We start from the raw sequence: 22,488 nt of genomic DNA, 5'->3' as shown, positions 1-22,488 counted from the left end.
GCTGATATGTTAAGTCGTTTGATAATATAGGATCATGGCATATGAAAATAAAACCTATGGTCTATCAGTTAGAAGATTTTGTTATTCTAAATATCAAACATTATTGATACATCCTAGATACTGATTTGATGATCAAAAGTACCCACCATGGATCTTTAATTGTCTCACTTATGGGATATATTGTGATCTCAAACTCCAACATGTTCAAGGTGTCTTTTCTCCTTCAAATTTTGACTTAAAGCATTCACAGAATAATGCCATTTATCTTGCTCATGCCAGGTACTTCTTATAGGGCTTGTCATAGGTACCAGAATTGCCAGTTCTGGCTCTGCTGATAAAAGAGTTGTCTATCTTCCAAAATAGGATCTTTGCAAATGAAGAGAATATCTATACTTCTGAAATCATGACTCTTTCAAAGTATAAAATACATATAACTTTGATACCTAGATGTTATAATTTAAGCCTATTTTCTCATGTTTTATTTTCAGTGGTAATAGAGAATATTCAATGACCACTTAGTAGATAACAATATTCTAGTGACATGGTGACTTTAATTGTAGAATGTTGATGATGAGTTTGTTTCTCCTATAGCTTTATTCTCCTCCTTTTAATCATAGAATTTCTTTCATCTCTCTTTCCTGGCAAGACAATGACACATTCTCCCAATAAACCCAGGAAAGTCACAATGTCTATTTATCCCAGTAGACACAAGCCTCTTAACCACCTTGTTGTGTCTGGCAAATACAAGGGATTAATTGCATATTGCCATAATGGCTGAACCATCACATTTAGCTGAATGCACTAATAAAAGGATTATTATTTAACAGTTTGGCTTCCATAAACTGCTTTTTATTCTGCCTCCCTGCATTGGTAGGAAAATTAGAAGGCTAAATCCAAACCCATAAGCATTACTTTGAAGCTATAATATAGCCTTTCAGTAATTTTCTTCAACATATATGCCTTGTAATTTTTATTTCTCAAGAATTGATATAGAAATAGATTGAGACTAGGTGTATAATTGTCAGTATGAGTGGCCATTTGAGTGAAGTAACATGGAGTCTGGAGGATAAGCAGCCAGAATTTCTGAAAATAATCAATGTTCTGTTCTTTAGCAAGTTAGGTAATGGGGTCTCCTAGTTCATTCAGTATTGTGTTAATAGAAAGTGATCTTATGCATCATATATGTATCAACTATAATTGAAGGATTTAAAGTTCACAAAATACATTAAACACTAAGACTATTATTATAATGAACATTATTTTATCTTTTTTGATACAGATTTTTGCAAAGCTTCAGGATTATTATGTGACTTAAAACTATAAGGATAAGACCACCTAATGCAAACTCTGTTATTTTATAAACAAAAAATCAAGGCCAAAGAGAAGGGAAGATTGCCCAAAGTCACACAGGAAGTAAGTAGCAGGATGAGGATTTGAAGTGCAAAGCTACTTCCACTATATCATTCTGTCTTTCATCATTCTGATTATTATGTATTGTTGTATCATAATGGTTATATTAATGTATGACTTTACACATATAAGAAAGATTGTTGATAAATAATGGACTTTTCAGTAATAGAGTTGCCTGGTTTTATTTTCTATATATTTTATTTTTTATGCTTAAAGGTAGATTGGTACCCTTTCCTTCAAATCTATCTGAAGGGGAAATATCTATATCTATAGCTATATCTTTTGGTCACAGAATAGATGAAACTCATGCTTCCTTCCTATAATTAGTGAAATGTATAAAATAAGACAGGGTTGTCTTCTTCTTTTAATTTCTTTTTATTTGCTGAAATATGCATATTTTGCATCCCGCTAGTAGAAGGCAGGAAATTATCACAGATCAGAGACCTGGAGGTGGGATTATGGAAGTCCATAATCAAACTCCTTCTTTCATAGAAAGGAAAACTGAAGCTAAAATACTTTTCCAATGTCAAACACATAACAAATGGTAGACTTGGGATTTGACCCTACATCCTCCAAATTTGAATTCAGTTCTCTTATCACTATATAAGACCTTCTCCATGATTTCTCAGTTTTGTTTTTGTATTCCCAGTCAGTTGGTAAGTATTTATTAAGCACTATTATTTGTCAGGCATTGTGCTAAGTGCACCTTGTATAGTACCTTGGATGTAGTAAATTAATAATGGATGTCTGTTGCCTTGAACAGGCAAAATGTACAACTCAGGTTTATCATTTTAGTTTTTCATTGGCTTACATAAATACCCTCAATAGCCACAAACATGAAAACAAAGTTTGCACCAGATCCGAATTTATTATTCATACAAACAAGTTTGCCAAACACAATATAGTATCTACTTAAGAAAATATGAACATTTACAATTTAAATAAACTTCTCATTCTTAGGCTTGTAATACGCAAAATTCAATTTAATTTACTTAATCACTTCAGACATTCCCAACTGTCCCCTCAAACTAAGTATATAGTCACTTTTTTCCAAACACATTTTATTGACAAAAACATTCAGTCCTCCTGTAAATTGATTTTTCTTTATTATCTTCTCTTTCCTCCTTGCTTTTCCATTCCTTGCCCCCTTCCAAGACATTCTGGTTCTCAAGTGGTTCAGTGAAAATACAGTATGTGCTCACTTAACTTCATTGTATTCCCAACAGGAAGTCCAAATCATATAGCAAGAGTTTGGCTCATTAGCAGTCTTTCCAAGGAGCCTCACAGATTAAAAGTTAGACCACAGCTTTAATACCATGGACAGAGGCTCCTACATGGCAGATTTCTTGAATCAAGTCTTTGTTCCCAAACTGGCCTGAAATAAAAGTCTTCAAAGTGTTTATTATCCTTATTTGTTTGTTTTTATCATTATTAATAATAAGTTAAAGCCCTCAATTTCTCTGAAGCAAAATTGTTCAAGAGATACACATAAGAGACACAGAACAAAATTGTTCAAGAGACACATAAGGACATTCATGTGAATTCTAATCAGAAGAATAAGAACTCAATGGAATGATTTCAAAAAATCATATCTCTTTTAAATATTATTTATAGAAATATAAAACCTAATCCAAAGGAAAATCAATGACACTACTAGTCAGTAGAATCTCTATTAAAATATAATAAATTGGGAGCACATGGATAACATTCTTTATGCTCAGTCTTTAAAAAGAACCCAAACCTAACATTCAAGTTTATATGTGATTAATATAGAACAATGAGATTCATATAAATATTATCTTCCATGAGAAATACATTCACAAAAATGAATCACTTAATCTTTATAGATATTGCACTTGAACTCATTCACATAAAACTAGCATTCCTTGTCACTAAACATTTAAAAAATAAATAGACTTATTATGTGTTGATACACTTTGGTAAATATAATCCACAAGAAAGCACTCATTTAAGGGGTTACTAGGGAACAGGTAGGATCACAAAGACTGAAACAGTAAAATAAAGCCACTCCCTGGAATTTGGGCAGCATAGGGGAGTTGTGACTAACTGCAATGGAGTGATGGTTTCCCATTCATTTATTGCAAATCCTGTTCAAATGAATACACAATATGCTCTACTTTGGGATCTAAATTGAATTAAAACAGATCATTAAGATAATTTGTTCTAATGAGAGTCTTACTAGATTCTCAAGGAAACAAGAGTTATCATAAAAGCATCCCATTTTGAATTTTCAGAGTCATTTTGGAAGTATCCACTTGAAGTCCTCCTAAAACAAGATGATTTTCAGTCCTATAACTTTAGTTAGAGGGTGGTGAGCTATTGAAAAAGAGATTTCTTGAATGGATTTCCTTCCTTGAAATGGACAAACTCAAATCAACTATATATATATGTTTATGAATGTGTATATGTATGTTTATAGGATATCACATGAAAAACTTGATTCATGGGCACACAAGTATTTGTGCTTATTGGGAATATGGAAGGAAATAGATTATCATCATTTTAATGGTTCAGCATTAAACCAGAACTAAGCCTACTAGACAATGGGAGTCCAATATAGTAATGCAGGTGTGCTTCCCTGTTATGTTCACTTCTGTTTACTATTTAGGAAAACTGATTGTACATATGAATTGTCAGGGAGGATTGATTTTGTCCTTGTCTAAAACTTGGAGGACTCTCACAATTGAACCAAAAATGTTTGGCCCATTTTTAAAATTTTGCCTCAAAAACAAAAACAAAAACAAATCAGAGAATATCTGTACAAGAAGAACTATGGACCTCATTTTCATTGCTACATGGCTTCCATAAAGATCAAGCTTGGAATTCTACACTTAAAAGGTTTATTTAGGATTTTTGAAGATAAAAAAAACCGTGACAAGTCTTTTAGATGAAAAAACCCATTAGAGTAATATGTCTATATATAATTCCCCAAACTCATGGGCCTCTGGAAAATCTAGTGAAAACCAATTGCAATGCTGCTGCTGCTTTTGTTATTTTAGGCTCAAAAAATCTTCCTTTTTCTTTTACTTTCTAGAAGATCCTTTGTCTTGGATAATATTTTAAAAAAACCTATACATAAAATTAGTTTGTAGGATGCTTCTTGGTTGCCCAGGATATATAAACAGAAAGTATTTCAGTCCAGAGCGTTTTCCAACAGAGCCTATCAGGAGTGGGAAGAACAGGTAAAGATGCTTCTGTTTCCCAAAGTGTCATCTTTAGCACCAGCGACTGATGAGTGGGGATATGTTAAGTCAAAAAACCTCTTTTTAGTAAGTGCGCAAAATGCAAACAACATCTTACAAAATGCAGAAACATTCAATCTTAGGAGCTAGGAATAGCATGATGAAGAGATTACCTAAGCTCTTTGAATAAAGAATGTAGTATCAATTAAGCACTACTGGGTCTTGGGTGTGTTAAAAAATGAATTATTCCCAGTGACCACACAGAGTGCTGAGACATGACCATGTACAATTTTATTATGCCATTGGTCCATACCAACCCAAGAGCAGAGTACTCCTGCCCTCCCTAGAGGTATCAAATTGGCAGGGACTTTTGCTCTTAACATGACTTGCCAAAAATAATCATGCTTCTCTTCCTTTTCTACCAGCCTAATATGCATTCATTCTAACAATTTGATAGTCTTTCAGGCTATGGAGACATGGAATCTGATTGCTACACTTGAGAAGAGAAATTTCAGCAAGTATAATGTGAAGATCTTAGAGCCCCACTAAATGGAGCAGAAGTGGAAATAGCTCTCTGATCATGGGGATACTTTTATAGGCTTCCCATTTTTATCATATTGATAAACCAGCATTTTGATACAGTGGGAATTAGCTGGTGAAATCCAGGGACTACTGGTTATTGAGAAGTTATGATTGGTATAGAATTGGACAGGCTGCTTTTGACACTTAAAGAAAGCTTTGAGTGTTCCAGCTGCCATGGTACGGAATCGCTTGCTGATAAAACAATAGAGGAAGAAGTTGATTGCAGTGTTCAACAGGGCCAGCATGTTGGCAATGTCTGATATAATATGGACCAACCAGCTATTGTGGATAGGTGACACATAAAGGTGATATAGGATCATTATGATTCTGGGAGCCCAAAGTGTGGCAAAAATGGAGGTGATGGTGAACAGGATAGCTGTGGTTTTTCCTGTGGAGTAGCCACGGAGTCTGAAATTACTTTTTCGCCTAAGTTTGTATACAATGATAGAATTCAAGATGAAAAAAATGGAGCAGGGCACCAGGTACACGGTGAAGCAGTGAACCCAGATGAGGACATGGTGCATAGAAGTGCTGATATAGTCTTCAATCCATATATTGGGCCACCAGTAATACGGGATGCTCGTCAGAAAGCAGGTAATGTAAACACTTACAATGACTTTTCGAGTGCGAGCTGGATAGGAGACAGTGTGGTATTTGAGTGGATGGCAGACTGCAATATACCTGTCAATAGTTAATGGGACAGTAATCCAAATGGAAGTGTGGATGGAAGAAAATTCCAGAACTTCTATGATTTTGTCTGGGACATGAGGAATCTGCTTGTTTAAGATAAAATCTTCCAGCAAAAAATCTACAAACACAATGAAGAAGAGGACCATGATGTCAGCAGCAGCAAGGGCTAAGAGATAGTTATAGGATGACTTCTGTCTCCGTGCCACTAGCTGGGACAGGATAATCACAGTTAGGATGTTGGCTGCAGAGAAAAGAGAAATTAATTTTGTTAAAAAGCACATATGACTTTTTGGTTAACATCAATCCCCAAACCCACATCTCATGGGTTTATGCAATGGCAACCACAACAAAGTGGAGACAAAGGCTCAAATTCTTTTTAAACGGTAGTATACATTTTACTACTTTATAGACAACAATAATTTAAATTGGTCCTGTTAGGTGACATGGAGATTGAAGGAACTCTTGAGATTTCCTTCCCCCATTAGACTATAAGCTTCTTGAGGACAGGGAAAATCTTTTGCCTCTTTTTATATTCCTATCACTTGGAAGAATATACGATACACAGGAGGTGCTTAATAAATGTTTATTGATTTTTTGATTGATTCTTAATTGGAGATTCTAGAATTAGGATTCTAAGAAACATGATTTTCAGGTTTGTTTTCAAATTCTACTTCATCCTTTTGTATCTGTTTCTTTAGTCAATAGCTCTCTGAATAAGTGTGGGTAAATTTATTTTTCTCCTCTCTGAAAAGAGAAAATTGGATAAGTGATATCTTCTTTTGGAGATTTTTATTGATCTACTTTATTTTTATACCTCCTACATTTGCCAACATATTTCATCTTTCTCTCCCCCTTTCAGGAAACTACTTTTTATAATAAAGAAAAAAAAAGAGTAGGGAACTAATAGTTCTGCAAAATTAACCAAGGTACCAAACAATTTTGATTTTATATATAGTGTCTATCACTCATAATCTCTTTTTTCTTTATCCCTTACCTTATCACCAATAAAAAAGAGAAATACTTTTTCATATTTTTTCTGGTACCAAGCTTGGTAATTATAATTAAGTTTTTATTTTTATTTTTTTAGAATTTGGAACATGCACACCAAAAAAAGTACACTTCCACATATCTAGCATAATACCAAGGATTGCATATTAAAGCATGCATCTCCATTTTGTCTGGCTATCTTAAAAAACTACAATAATTTCATTTTATTTTCAATTTTTTTCTGTTTGTCATATTTCCTTCTTCCTGTATATTCAAAAGTGCTTCAGTGGCCCACTTTTTGGGCATTACCATTGCCACACATCCTCCTTTCCTTTAAGGATGTAAAAACAATAAATCTTTGGAATGACTAAGTCTAGTTAAACAAAAGGGAATACACATGGTGGCCATATCCAAAAATGTATGTTCCTTTTTGAATCTTAAACTCATCATCAATTCTCTCTGCAGATGGATAACATGTTTCATTGTAGTTCTTCTAGAGACATGGTTGGTTATTACATTGAAGGAAGTTCTAATATCTTTCAAAGTTATTTATTTTTATAATGTTATTGTCCGTGTTTAAATTGTTCTGGTTTTGCTCACTTCTCCCTGCATCAGGTCATACCACATAAAATGTTTTACAACTGTCATTATTGCCATTTCTTATGGTTCAGTATTATCTAATTGTATTCATATATCAAAATTTGTCCAACCAATCTATATATAAAGAGCAATTCCTTAGATTTTTGAGAAATGCTAAAAAGTTGGGTTTCCACAGAGTATTGCAAGCTTTTAGGTAGTGTGGGATAGCAGGTACTACTGACCAAGAGATTTTCAGAATGTGAGAAATTAAGAAAAGTTAAGATCTCAGAACAATTAAGTCATTAATAGAAGCCTTGTGCAAAGAATTAGGGAGCTAGGAAGGCACAGGTGAACTCAGCCAATCAGAAAATCCTGTGGTTTTGAGAAAACCATAAACTTAAGATAATAGTTGATCCAGCCCAAAGTAGTTGGGGTCAATGACCTGACTTGACCAAATCACTATTGCACCTGCTTAATAGGCTAATTGAATATTAAACAAAACACCCCATAGCAAGGGTTTTTCACTATTTTTGAACAAGGAATGAATGATGAAGGAAGAGGGACATGTTTATACATATTTTAAAAAAACATAATAATGGACTATATCAGAAAGATTGTAACCTGAAAAGGAATAGACCAATCCATTCTCTGAAGACAGGGACTGAGCCAAACTAACAAGTATAAAGCTTCTCCCACTTCTGTGCTCAGCATTCCCTCTTACTGAAGAGAAGTGGGATTAGAAAGGTTAAGATGATTCCCTAAGATTCTTCTTTAATAAATTTTCCTCAATATCTGATTTTCAGTGTCAACAGTATATTTCTAACAGATTCTAGTCCTTCATGCTTTTTTTAAAATTTCAAATCCCTTTCAGTATCTTGGAGTTTATTTTGTTTGTTGATTATTTTCTCCCCAGTATTATCCTTCCTTTTAGCCTGTCTTCCATTTTGATATGTTTCTTTATTGAATATGATGTATTTTTACACTAATCTTTTTTTGTTCAACTTTCCTTTGTCTTTTTCCAATAAGAGTGATATTCATTTTCCCTTACTCCTTTCTCAATGTTTGTATTTTTTTCAGTGACAAGAAATATCAAATTCTATTCTTTTTTTTCTTCTTGCTATATTGGTGTGTTCCTTTTATTCTCCTTTCTCAAGTGCTATAAAATGGTTACCTATCATTACTACTACTACTAGTCAGCATTTATATGGGCTTTAAGGTTGGTAAAGCATTTTACAAATATTTTCTCCTTTTATCTTTCCAAGACCTCTATTTTACAGAGGAGGAAAATGAGTCTGGTAGAGGTTCTGTCACTGTAATCCAGGGTCATACAACTAAGTGTCTGAGGCCACATTTGGATTCTGGTCTTCCTGCTACAGATTTCATACTTATAATATGACCTTCCCACAAGTTAGCCAACAGGCAAGACTTGTAAGTTGTACAGTTGTGACCTGGGGCTCATGTTACAACTCCAAAAAGATGAAGTGGATGGGTGCAAAGAACTAGTAACCCAGGGCAAAATGATAAATACATTTAGATTACTTACATTAAAAATAAGTATAGAGGTTGTATAAACAACCCCAAGCTTTGGATTCCTGTAACAGCATTGATTTTCTGTGGCTAAAAAGTTCCCTTGGTTTCCTTATCTGTAAAATGTGTTTTTTTAGATCAAAAGGAGAAAATATTGTAAAGTGTTTTGCAAACCTTAAAGCTTTGGATATGTAAGAGAAGCTCTTTTGATTTCGGTAAGGATAAATTTGCCTTTTGAAGACCCAGAGGCCCACTTAGTGAAATCTCCATATAGAACAGTCTTCTTAGCACAAAGTGAGAAGATATTTAGCCAGTGTGTCTCCACAATGTAACCGCACTAGTTCTGGCTCATGCTAAAGGGCTGTTTCACAATTGGTTTTGAGAGGTTTATTCTTTCTCTTCTTCCCTATCTCAAAATGGTATGGAAAATTGTTTTGAAGTGGTGGAGAGTTAAGTGCCCAAATCACATTACAGGTTGACTGGCTCTGGGCTCTTACTTCGGTCAGTCCCTCTCTGATTCGCCTTGATCATTACACTAAAAGCTTTGTATACTACTTGCATGCAGAATAGGACGGCAATCAAATTACCAGCAGCTTTCATCAGAGATGATAGAAGTTTACCCACATGATTAGGGATAATTCAGGGGTTTGAATTCACAGTGTGCGTGGGAACAGTGCTGCTGCAAAAAAACTTGCTGTCTTCAAGACCATGACAATAAGTTGAGTAAAATTAATGCTAATCTGGCATTTGTCCAGCATTTAAATAAAAACATCATTCCTTCATTAGACTGATAAATCTTTTGGGGTTTGAGATTTGAGGTTACTTTAAATCAGTTGAAATCCTAAAGTTTGAGTGGGGGCACATCTACCTCTTGAGCCAAATCTTCCCCAATGCTTGCAGCTGGTTGGTAGAGCATTCAGAGAACTAAGCCTGGAGACAGGAAGACATGAATTTAAATCTAGTTTTGTACGCTTAATAACTGTGTGAGCATGGGCAAATCATTTAACCTCTTTTTCCTCATCTGTGAAACAGGGATAATAATTGCACTTACCTTGTAGGATTGTTGTAAGGATCAAATCAAATGAAGTGCTTAGTACAATAACTGGTACATAGTAGGTCCTATATAAATGTTGACTATTATTACTATTATATTTGTAAAGCACTTTACAAACTTTAATAGTTATTATTACTATTGGATAGCTTGCCACCACAATAGGGATGTTCAAGGACTATCTTTTAATTCTAAAGGCCTTATACTTTACACAATAGAGACTATCTCTAAAAATATATGTAAATTGATTTTGGGGGAATTAAAGAAAATCGTGTTTTAGGCAAACATTTTATAATGAGAAACAATAAGGGGCTAGTACTTAGAAAGCTGATCTCTTAAGTGAAAAAAGACTTAGGTTCAAGTTCTACTTCTCTACATGCTAGTTGTGTAACCTAGGGAAATTTCATTTAATCTCTCAATGCTCTGGCATTTCCCTAAGACTTTTAAGTTGCATCAAAGATGCCAATCTATATTGGTTAGATGGGGTTTTCTCACCTGGAAGTTACCTATAGCAATGTAATCTCTGTTTCTTATCTTATTATACAACAGTTGACCGATTATTTATTGTAAAGACTGATTTTGCATATAAAATAACAATACCTTTTTACTTGCTCTTTTCTCAAGTTTGACTTTTCCTAAACTGAAATATACTTAAAGTAAGGTATATCTACACTGAGTTGTACTGGCTAAAACTACAGAAGGATTAAAAGGATTAAAAAACACTATATTTTCCATATGCATGTATGTTTGGTTTTATAGGAAAGTTGGAATTTCATTCTGTGAGCCAGATTGTATAGGATGTTTAACTTGGAGTCAGAAAGGCTGATATTTAAGTCCCCCTTTCTTAACTGTGTAATTCTGGACAAATTATTCAATGTATTTAGGCTTTAGTTTCCTCATTTGTTGAAGGAAAGTGTTGGACTTGCTCACTTCCCATTCTGGTTCTCAATCTATAATCTTAGGAGCAAAGACATTGCTTTTAAGCTTTTAAAATAGACACAGCCAACCAGCAATTTCCAATTTAGGGGGAGTGACAAGATATGTATAAAGATGAAGAACATGGGAGGTAGGCAACAATGCAAAGATGACTAAGTGATAGATTAAAAAAATCTGACTGATAGACTAAAGAAATATCATGAGTATACATGTGCATATGTCTCTAAGGTCACAACATCAATTGATAGTCGTGAATTATCTCCCAAATGATAAAAGGGCAGGTGCTCATCAATAGAACTCATGTATCAGGAAACCAGGTCCTTTTGATTGGAGAATCACTCATGGAATGAGGGGTTTGAGCTGAGGTTGGAGAGTTGGCACAAGGTTTGCTTCACTGGGTAGATGATGAGAAAAGGAGTACCAAACTAAATATATGAAAGAATATTAATTGTGTGTGAATGGGGGTACATATGATGGTGGATTCTAGAGCAATGTAAGTGGGTGGTTTAGGAATGTAGATTCTTTGATTTAGAGGTGGGAGGGATGGATCTGAGAGGTCAATTCCCTCTTTTTTTTTTTTTTTTTAGCAGAGGAAACTGCATCATAGAGAAGTTAAACATCATACCCAGGATTAAAGTGACAAAGTTGGAACTTGATCTTGTTTTCTGATGCCAAATAATAAATATATCTCACTTGCCAAAAACATTTATTAAATAACAACTGCACTCTCTGTACTGGCCATTGTAAATGGGAGATTTGGGGACTGGAGTGGTAAAGATTCAAAAAGAAATAAAATACATGGTCTGTGCATTGAAGGAGCTTACTTCTAGTTAATGGATAGTTTCAGATGTCTTAAAAAATCAGTGATTACAAGAGGATCTATTTCAACAAGATAACTTCCCTTGTCCTGGCTCTCCTTCATGTCTAGAATGATCCATTCCCTCATTTCCAAGGTTTGACTTTTCTGGCTTCCTTCAAGATCCAATTCAAGTCTTACTTCTTCCAGGTGGCTTTTTCCATTCCCCCTTCTCTTCTGGAAGCTAATGTCTTCCTTTGTGATATTGTCTTTCATCTACTCTGAACATACCTTGTATGTACTTAGTAAGCTGCATGTTGTCTCCTCATTTAGAATGTCATTTTCTTACAATGACCATTTTGCTTTTACCTGTATCTCAAGTGCTTAGTACTTGAGGTACAATTCCTGGCTCAGAGGAAGTACTTAATAAATGCTTATTAACTGATGTTGACTTTCTTAGCAGTTGACCCTCAGTGCAATTCATTATTATGCAGAGTTCAGTCCCCAGGGAGTATCTGAGGAATCTCTTTTCTCTGCCAAGTTGATCTAGCACCCAGGATCCATATTTTGCATTTGGCAAGGACTAAGAACAGCAACATTTTCACACAACAGATGTTCTCAGTCTCTTCTCCAACTATGAAAAAATATTGTGTCATAACTAGAAGAAACAAAACCTTTTTTCCTTTCTCTTGGAGTTGCCCCATGAAACTATTTCCCTCCTGCCCCTTCCATTACTCTTCCATCCATCTTCCCCAAAGTTTCCTTGGTTCTAGACTTCTTAGTATGATAAAAATACTGGAGACAAGTCATGCTGACTCAGCTTTTGGAAAAAAGATAGCGCAATAGTGTGACATAGTGAAGAGGGCTTGCTATACGATTTTTGGGCCTTGAATAAATTTTGCCTTTGGAGTTATGTTTAGATTTGGTGATGTATGATCTTGGACAAGTTATATTCATGTTATCAAGTCATTTTATATCTCTGAACTTTTTTTCTTTACCTACAAATTTAATTCAATTAAAATATTTGTTATATATCTACTCGATTTCTGGCATTAGATTCTGGGCATATAGTAGTGATTAACAACAACAAAACATCTACACTTAACACAGGTCCTAGAATATAGTAGGCACTTAAATATTGACTGATTGAGGAACTTATATACTATTTGTAGTTGGACCAGATCATGGATTTTTAAATTTTATTTTTATTTTTATTAAAGCCTTTTCTTTACAAAACCTATGCATGAATAATTTTTCAACATTGATCCTTGCAAAGCCTTCTGTTCCAAATTATCCCCCTCTTTCTTCCCACCCCGTCCCCTAGATGTCAGGTAATTAAATACATGTTAAATATGTTAAAATATATGTTAAATCCAATATATGTATACATATTTATAAAGTTATCTTGCTGCACAGGAAAAATTGGATCAAGAAGGAAGAAAAAGAAAAACTGAGAAAGAAAACAAAATACAAGCAAATAACAACAGAGAGAGTGAGAATGCTATGTTGTATTCCACACTCTGTTCTCATGGTTCTCTCTCTGGGTGTAGATGGCTCTCTTCATCATTGCACAAGTGGAACTGGTTCAAATCATTTCAATGTTGAAGAGAGCCACATCCATCAGAATTGATCGTCATATAGTCTTCTTGTTGCCGTGTATAATGATCTCCTGGTTCTGCTCATTTCACTTAGCATTAGTTCATGTAAGCCTTTCCAGGTCTCTCTGAAATCATCCTGTTTGTCATTTCTTACAGAACAATAATATTCCATAACGTTCATATACCATAATTCATTCACCCATTCCCCAACTGATGAACATCCACTCAGTTTCCAGTTTCTAGCCACTACAAAAAAGGCTGCCACAAACATTTTTGTACATGTGGGTCCCTTTCACTTCTTTAAGATTTTTTTGGGAGATCCCAAAGAGATATAAGTCCAGTAGAAACACTGCTGGATCAAAGGGTATGCACAGTTTGATAGCTTTGTGAGAATAGTTCTAAATTGCTCTCCAGAATGGCTGGATCCCTTCACAGTTCCACCAACAATATATCAGTGTCCCAGTTTTCTCACATCCCCTCTAATATCCATCATTATCTTTTCCTGTCATTTTAGCCAATCTGAGAGGTGTGTGTCTCAGAGTTGTCTTAATTTGCTTTTCTCTGATCAATAGTGATTTGGAGCACCTTTTCATGTGGCTACAAATAGTTTCAATTTCTTCATCTGAAAATTGTCTGTTTATATCCTTTGAGCATTTATCAATTGGAGAATGGCTTGAATTCTTATAAATTTGAGTCAATTCTCTATAGAAGTGAGGCCTTTAGATCATGGATTCTTAAACTTTTTTATATCATAAACCCCATGGGCAGTCAGCTATAATCTGCTCAGAAGAATGTTTTTCAATATATAAAATATATGAGTACAAAGATAACCAATTATTCTGAAATATAATTATCAAAATATTTTTAAAAACAAGTTCATGAATTTCAGCTAAAGAACTTTTGGAAATGATTTGCAAGAGTCTTTTCCTCTCTGAAAGTTATAAATCAAAATTCTTGAATTTTTGAAGTTCAAGGAAACTATCCTTCCTTGTTGACTCAAAAATAGGAAGTGATGCTATTTGGCATTTAGAGTAGTCTTGCTCCTTTTTGTATCATGCAGTGACCTCTAATACTCAATCTATTTTCTTTCCTTTTCTATCCTCTCTCTTTTGCTGTTAAATGGAATAATAGAAAGGACTAGCCACAAATGCTGTGACAAAATCATCATCATAATAGTAGTGACAAGGAATGGAGAAGACCAAACTCAAGTTTGAAGGCTCAAGCGTTCAAAAATAGCTGCAAAGGACTAGAGACAATACAGAACCAGGCATTCTGAGGTCAATGTGATCAAAATACTAACGGAAATCCAAATAGACTATTGTGGAGTTAAGACTAGTGTTGATTGATTTATTGCTGCCACAAATCTCTCAGACTTCTTGCAACCTTTTAATGAGCAAGCAAATGGTGTAGTAGAAAGAAAACTATAGATTAGAGAACTGATTCAGGTCTTGGTCTGCTACTTGCTATCTGTTGTTTAATATTTATGGCTTCAGTTATTTCATTGGTTAGTCGAGGGTGTTGAGTTGATGATGTCAAAGGTCCCTTTCCTCTTCCAGTTCTAAATTTACCATTCCATGATCCTTAGTGAGTTAGCATCATTTATTAAGCACTTTCTATGTGCCAGGAATTATGCTATATTCTGAGGATATAAAGAAAAATAAAAAAGATTCCTTGTAGTCTTTGATTGATACCTATCCTTAGAACAGCATTCTTTGGGCTAAAGGGATCATCTTGAAGTGGGGAGATCATTTATATTAGTCAACAAGCTTTTTTAATAAAGTATTTTGTAACCTTAAAACATAATATAAATGTTATCTACTGTTATGTACTATATAAATGCTGCTATTATTAATTATTAATAGAAACAAATATTAATTATTAATATTGATAGATATTAATGATTAATAAAAGCAGCGTTTATATAGTACATAATAGAAGCCAGAATTTATGTAGCACTTTAAGGTTTACAAAGTACATTTAAATCTTTGTCTACATAGCATTTATACGCTATGAATATGCTGGCTATAATAACAATAACTAATAATAGCCAGTCTTCATACAGGTTTTAAGTTTTGCAAAGTATATATATATATATATATGTTCACATATTTGATTCCCACAACAATTCTGTAAGGTAGAATTATCTCCATTTCACAGATAAGGAAATTGAGTCTGAAATAAGTTAAATTACTTTGCACAGATTCACACATCTAGTGTCTGAGGCAGAATTCAAACTCACATCTTCTTGATTCCAAGTACAACATTCTAACTATCTACTGCATCACTTAACAGCTTCAAAATGAGGATAAAATACCTTCTCATTGAGGAATAACCCTAGTTTCCTGTGTGACAGGCCAGGACACCCCTCTACTATATCAAAGAGGTGAGAGACCTGGATCCTAACAACCCTCAGTTACACCCTTATCATTGAGGAGGTTTTAGTGTATTGGTTTGGCCAATCCTATCTGAGTTATCCTATATTATAAATTTAAATTTGCAAGAAATTTCCCCAAACCCCATAAAATGGGGTAAAGCATATTGCTCTAAATCAGGAGTCTTTAACCTTTTGTGGGTTTGGGGACCTTTTTAGTAGCCTGATAAAATCTATTCCTCTCAGATGACAGCTTTTAAAAAATTCATAATTGAAGAAAATGTTAAATTTCACTTCCAAATGAATGGAAACAAGTACTTTTTCTCCATACAAGTTCACAGGCTCCTTGAAATGTATCCATGGATCCCTTTGTAAGTCTGTGATCTCTATGTTAGAACCCCTGCTCTAAATCATTAACAAACATGTTAGAAAACAGTTCATTTGTATCCTTGAAGCTGAAAAGTGCTATTTTGGAAGGACGCTAACTAGATAAATGCCCAAGATCCATATGCAGACCTGTGATGGAGGCAGCATGGTGCCTGTGGAAAGAGTAGAGAGACTGGAGTTACAAGACCTGAGGATACCATCTTTGTGGAAGCTTTGTAGAAGATAAACTTTATATAAACTGTAATACCTCACATCCTGAATTGAAAGAAGAATTTATTAAATTATCTACACAATGGAGAGATTATACTAGATAACCTATTCATTCCTGGCCACACTGGGTCTTTGATCCTATAATCTTAATTCTATACTTTCCATGAGGATAAGCTTCCCTTCTTCTGTCTGTGTCTGAGTTCTAGGGACTGGACAGCATAAGGAATCTCTCAGAATTGTTCATGAGCTATCCTTTATTATTTATACTTCAAAGATGCTAATTTTATTGGGGTTAATGCTCCCTCCACCGGCACAGATTGCAACTCTTCCACGACTAAATAGATGGTTTCTAAGAGTTGCTCAACCTGAAAATTTTCATTACCCAGTGGCCAACCTGGTAATGAGGTTTATTATTTATATTCAAGATTAATCGTGTTTCTCCTTCAGAGCTCCAGGCTTTGTACTGAAGACTGAACAATTCGACACTAATGGCAGAGATAAGAAATAGTATAAGGGAGGAACTAAGGAAAATGGGGTGGGGGGAGAGGAGGCAGATGCAGAACACCGAGCAGTGATTTAGTTAGGATTGTGCAGGTATGTGCAGGTGTGTGACTACCTACAGGCACACATGTGTGCTCAAAAGAAAGGAAGACAGAGAATTACAAGGGCTTTCCCTTGTCTTCCCAAATCACCAGAGATCTTTAATTAAAGAGTGAGATTGGCTTTGGGAAATGAGACACACTGTATGCCTCAAAAGGTGACCTCCACCAGCAACCATGCTTCTTTATAAGCCTGAAAGTGATGATATCATTCACATGGGCTATTGGTTTGAGATGAAGGTCCTGCAGTTATGCATCATTGGGCATCATATTTAGCAAAGCCATAAGGGGTATCTGAAAAAGGGCTGACTGGTCCAGAATCTGACTACTTAGCTTCTTGGAACCAGAGTTTCAGGATGTCCTGGCATGAGCAGACAGTATGTATCTTGTTAGGAGTTATGTTGTTTCAACATTAGCAACATACTGTGAGTTGTACATGTTGCTTTGATAGCTGCCTAGGGATGTGAGATCTAGCCTCCATCTGAGCAGATGAAGGAATCCATTGGGTTAGCCAATTAGTGCCCACAATAACTTAGCCTTTTATTACATAGGTTGGTTATACTACCATTCAAATTATAATGTTGAAATATAATTTCCCATTCAGTCTATAACATGGATGTTAGTCACTTAATCCTAAAATTTGAGTCAGAAGGGAATTCATATATGAAAGGAAACTGGATGAGAGCTTCTGCTTGAAGACTCTAAAGAGGGAGAAACTACTACCTCTGTAGGTAGACCATTCTACTTCTGGATAACTCTAATTAATAGGAAAGATTCGCTTGACATGAGCCAAAATTTACTTCTTTTCAACTTCCATCTATTGTTTCAGATTCTGCCCTCTATGAACAAATGGAATACCTAGTTCCTTCTCCCCATTATAGACTTTAAATACTGGAAGATAGCTAATACTCCCCGCCAAGTCTTCTTGACTTTAGGTTAAACATTCCCAATTTCTTTAACCAGTCTTCATATGGCATAGACCTTTCATCATTTTGATTGCTCTCTCTTGGGCACTCTCTACTTTATCAATGACTTTCTTAAACTATGGTTCCTAGAATTGAATGTAATATTCTAAGTGGGTCAGATAAATATTACATACCTAGGAACTGTTCCCTTCCCAATAGTAGGATTGGAATGCCTTGTCAATTAAATTAAGTTTGATATTCCTGCTCCCTTCCACCATCATTTATTTTTTTCATTGAAAAAATGTTTATTAATAGGTTTTATTATTACATGATATCATATTATGATCAGAGAAATATGATGAGAAATAGTTATACTTCATAAATCTTAAAGTGCTATATAAATGCCAGTTTTGTTATTACTATTATTATTATATTTTAAGATATTCCCTTCCCTCCCTACCTCACCCCACACACATACCCAATGGCCCTCTACTTTGGGACAAAACAAAAACAGTTAAACAATAACTGATAGTGAGTACATCTGAGAATATGCATATATGACATTGCATACCCAGAGTCCCTCACCTTTCAAAAAAAGGAAGGAGGTCTCACTTTCATTTGCTACTGCCAAGCATAGTTTTTATCCATAGCATATTACATTCTATATTTTAGATAGCTTATATAAAGTTTATGTCATAGGATGAAATGCAACCATTAAATGAAAAACGAACTGGCTAGAAGGCCTAATTCCCCAAACTGCCCTTAACTTCCTTTGATAACTTGGATGGTTGCTTTAGTTTCTTGAATTTTCTTAATTGCAGAGGTGAGGAGGGAGAATATTTCAAATATAATATACCCCTTGTACAAAGGCAAAGGGCTGAGAGATGTAGTGACATATAGGAAAAATCTAATGGGCCACTTTTATTAGAATGGAGATTGCAACAATAGCAGCATTTATATGACATAGAAATATCATCCTTTAAGATTTACTGTTGTTGTTGAGTCGTCTTAGTCATGTCTGACCTTTATGACCCATTTGTTTTTTTTTTTTTTTTTTTTTTTTTTGGCACAGACACTGGTTTCCAGCTCATGTTATAGATGAAGAAACTGAGGCAAAAAATGTTAAGTGACTTGCTTAGGATCACACAGCTAGTGTCTGTGCTCACATTTGAACTCAAGTCTTCATGGTACTGCACCACCTAGCTGCCATTTTAAGGTTTTCAAAGCATCCTAAGGACATTCATAAATTGTTAACCAAATTCTGTCTTTTCCACCTCCCTCTGTGGAAGGTACCAAAGATGAATAAGAAAATATGAATGAAATCTCATAGGTTCCTCAAAGCAAAGTAAATTAAAGGGAGTACATTTTTTGCTACCACTCCCAGTTTCTATTGAACCACAGCTAGACTTGGTTTGGTGTGTTGAGCTGAAATTTCTATATATCAAAACCTTTTAAAAAATATTCCAACCCATTTTAATTAATTGCTCTAGCAATGCACCCCCATTCTACTGACAAACTAAATTGCTAGGTATTTATATTTGACATTTCCCTAAGTTTGTAATAATTGCCTCTCTTGTGAAGTGAACTCTTTAAATATTGAACATTTCATTTCCTTTGTACAGATGTTTTCCCTTTCTCATCACCTCCTTGCCCTAAAGCAAATAAAGAACAGTTAGAAAATGCCTAGGGATTGTATGAAGAGAAAATCTGAAGGAGATAGAAATAATGTGTGTGCATGAGCCTTTTGAAAAAAAGAGTGGAGTCATATTTTCCATGACATTTGTTAAAACTTTAAACTTCCAAAATGCCATGTCAGCTTCGTTTTCCACACTAATATTTTTTTCCTTTGGAAGGAAAAGGCTGTAGATATTGGTTATAAATGTATTTGTGTTTGTGTCTGTGTATTCACATAATGAGTAGGTAGGTTGAATTGTTCAAGCAATCAAATAAGATTATAATAATACTTTCTTCTTGTTCCTCAGTTGTTTTCAGTCTGACTCTTTGTGATCCCATTTGGGGTTTGTTTTTTTTTTTTGAAAAGATATTGTTTTTTGTTTTTTTTTTTGGTAAAGGTACTGTGGTGATTTACCATTTTTTTCTTTTCTAGAATGAAATTCAGGCAAATAGGGTTAAATGACTACCGCAAAGCCACATAGCTAGTGTCTGTAGCCACATTTGAACTCCAGATATTTCATTTTATTTACTGTGCCACCTAGGTTTCCTAATTATAATACTAGCTAACATTAATCTAGATTTATATACTTACAAGCTGATTAATCTAGACTTATATACTTAAAAGCTGTGGCAAGTCACTTAATCACTGTTTGCCTCAGCTTCCTAAACTATAAAATAGGGATAATAGTAGCATCTATCTCAAAGGGTTATTGTGAGGATCAAATGAAGTATTTGTAAAAAGTACTTGGGGGTAGCTAGGTGGCACAGTGGATAGAGCACCAGCCCTGAAGTCAGGAGGACCTGAGTTCAAATGTGACCTAAGACAATTAATACTTCCTGGCTGTGTGATGCTGGGCAAGTCACTTAACCCCAATTGCCTCAGGGAAAAAAATACTTGGCAACAATGGTTGGCACATATTAGGAGCTTGTTCCCTTTTTCTTCTGTAGTGCTTTGCACAATACCTGGCAGAAGAACAGTTGGTGGCTCAGTGAATAGTTAGGAAGACCTGAATTCAAATCAAGCCTCAGATACTTCCTAGATATGCGATCCTGGGCATGTCACTTAACCTTTGATCTGACAAAATTAATTTGCTGGAAAAGAAACAGCAAACCATTCCAGTATCTTTGCCAAGAATATCCCAAATGGGGTCACTAAGGGGCAGATACAACTGAACAACAATAAGGGAGGAAATGGGCTAAATTATGATTAGAAACATTTAGATTGCAAATAGAAACATACTTTCTGATAATCACAGTGGGTGTTGGAAGAAAACAAATGAAAGGAAACAGAAAACTATTATATTCCAAGCCCTGGAGGTTTCTTAAGTACAATAAAAATCAACCATATGAGTCCTGTCTTAGAGATCAGGTGCTCAATTACATAGCCTTCAAAAATCCATTCTATATCACTTCAAACTAAGAAATAAGAACTATGAAGAATTCAGAGAATCATACTAAGATATTCCACTGATATAGGGTGAAGTACAAGGAAAACTATATATATTTTGATTACAATGATGTCAGTGAAAAGAACAACAAAATCAAATAGAATGTTGTATAATTTTAATGATCAAATTTAGCTAAAATACTTGAGAATTACACTCCTCTTCTCTTTGCAGAGGTGGGGGGTGGGGTGGGGGGTGGGAAGGCAAGGATGTGGATTATTGAATATACTGCCAGACTTTGTCACCATCAGTTGATTTTGCAGAACTACTTTTTTCTTTCTCATTCTTCTTCTTTTTTTGTTGTTATTGCAAGAGCTGGCTTGACGATTAAAAGAATTGGGATTAATATATTTGAGAAAGAAGATGGTGTAAAGCAGTGAAAATAATTTAAAATAAGATTTAAAAAAGAAGCTGACCATTTTTGTTTTAGGATTCAAATATTCTCTGGCTAGAAAGAGAATTTTTTTTTTGGAAATCACACTTCTTCATTTCCATTACCTCCTTCTCCATCCCACCTTAGCCAGTCAACAATTTAAATCTGTTTCATCTTCAAATCTCAGACTCTCAGTATCCAATAAAGTGCTAAACTATTGGTTCTTAATCCTGTTCCCCTCTCTCAATCCATCAGCCTTATTCTGTCTGGCTTTGCTTCTTACCATTTCTTGACTTTTCAAGTCATTTCAATAGTAAACTTCTAATCTATCCTCAAATTCCATGTTTTTTTCCCCTCATTCTTAGTTTGGGTTACAACTACTATTTATCTTCCCTTTTTCTAGCCCTAAGTGAGAGTTTGCTAGAGGGATGCATTAAAATTAAATAAAACTTCCACTAAAAACTCATACTAGCTGATTTTGACTAAGCCCTCACCACTGCATGGCAATCATTTTATTCCTTCTTATAGACTTCCTTTCATATTCTCTATAGTAACTGTCAATCTTTTCCACCTTTCTTAAGCTTCTAATTAATTTCTTTCAGCCAATGACTACTGTACTGAGATTCAGGGCTTATTTTATCCCTTTCCACGCTTCAAAAGCCTTCAGTGACAGGAGTTCTTAATCTAGGGTTTATGAACTTTTAAAAAAATTTCAATACCTCTATTTCAATATCCTTGATTTCTTTTGTATTCATTAAAATGGACCTAGAAATAGGTCCTTAGGTTTCATCAGATTGCAAAAGGGATCCATGACACAAAAAACAGTTAAGAATCCTTATTCTATGTCCTCATCTACTTTTACTTCCTTCCCATTAGTTTCTAAAGATGAGGTCATCCTCCTCCATGCCCTTCCCTAATGCCTTTGACTCCACTCTCTTCTATTTTTTCTGAGACATTTTTCTGTCTATTATTTTCTCTAGTCTTTAACCCTTTCCTATATATTGGACTTTCTTTCCCTCTTACTAAAATCATATTCAAGTCTCCCTTTTACTAAAAACCATTTCCTCAATTCTACCCTTTCAAGCTATCACCACCCTTTATTTCTCCATACCTTCATTGCTGACTTCCTAGAAAGAGAAATCAGTATTAATTATTCCCACTCTTT

The 22,488-nt window shown here is 34.7% G+C and overlaps 1 protein-coding gene across 1 annotated transcript in view; it reads right to left on the bottom strand.

The window, feature by feature from the left end:
• Positions 1-2,268: 2,268 nt before the first annotated feature.
• Positions 2,269-22,488, bottom strand: part of GPR139 (G protein-coupled receptor 139) — a 56,919-nt gene continuing 36,699 nt past the window's right edge. Inside the window, exon 2 of the mRNA XM_052001620.1 lies at positions 2,269-6,126. Within this exon, the coding sequence (XP_051857580.1) occupies positions 5,192-6,126 (935 nt within the window). The 3' untranslated portion in view covers positions 2,269-5,191. The remainder of the gene's footprint in view (positions 6,127-22,488) is intronic.

The sequence above is a fragment of the Antechinus flavipes genome, chromosome 1 (genome assembly GCF_016432865.1).
Source record: "Antechinus flavipes isolate AdamAnt ecotype Samford, QLD, Australia chromosome 1, AdamAnt_v2, whole genome shotgun sequence".
NCBI classification, from domain to species: Eukaryota; Metazoa; Chordata; class Mammalia; order Dasyuromorphia; family Dasyuridae; genus Antechinus; species Antechinus flavipes.
Note: the sequence above shows the minus strand (reverse complement) of the source record. Positions and strands in the feature narration are given on the sequence as shown.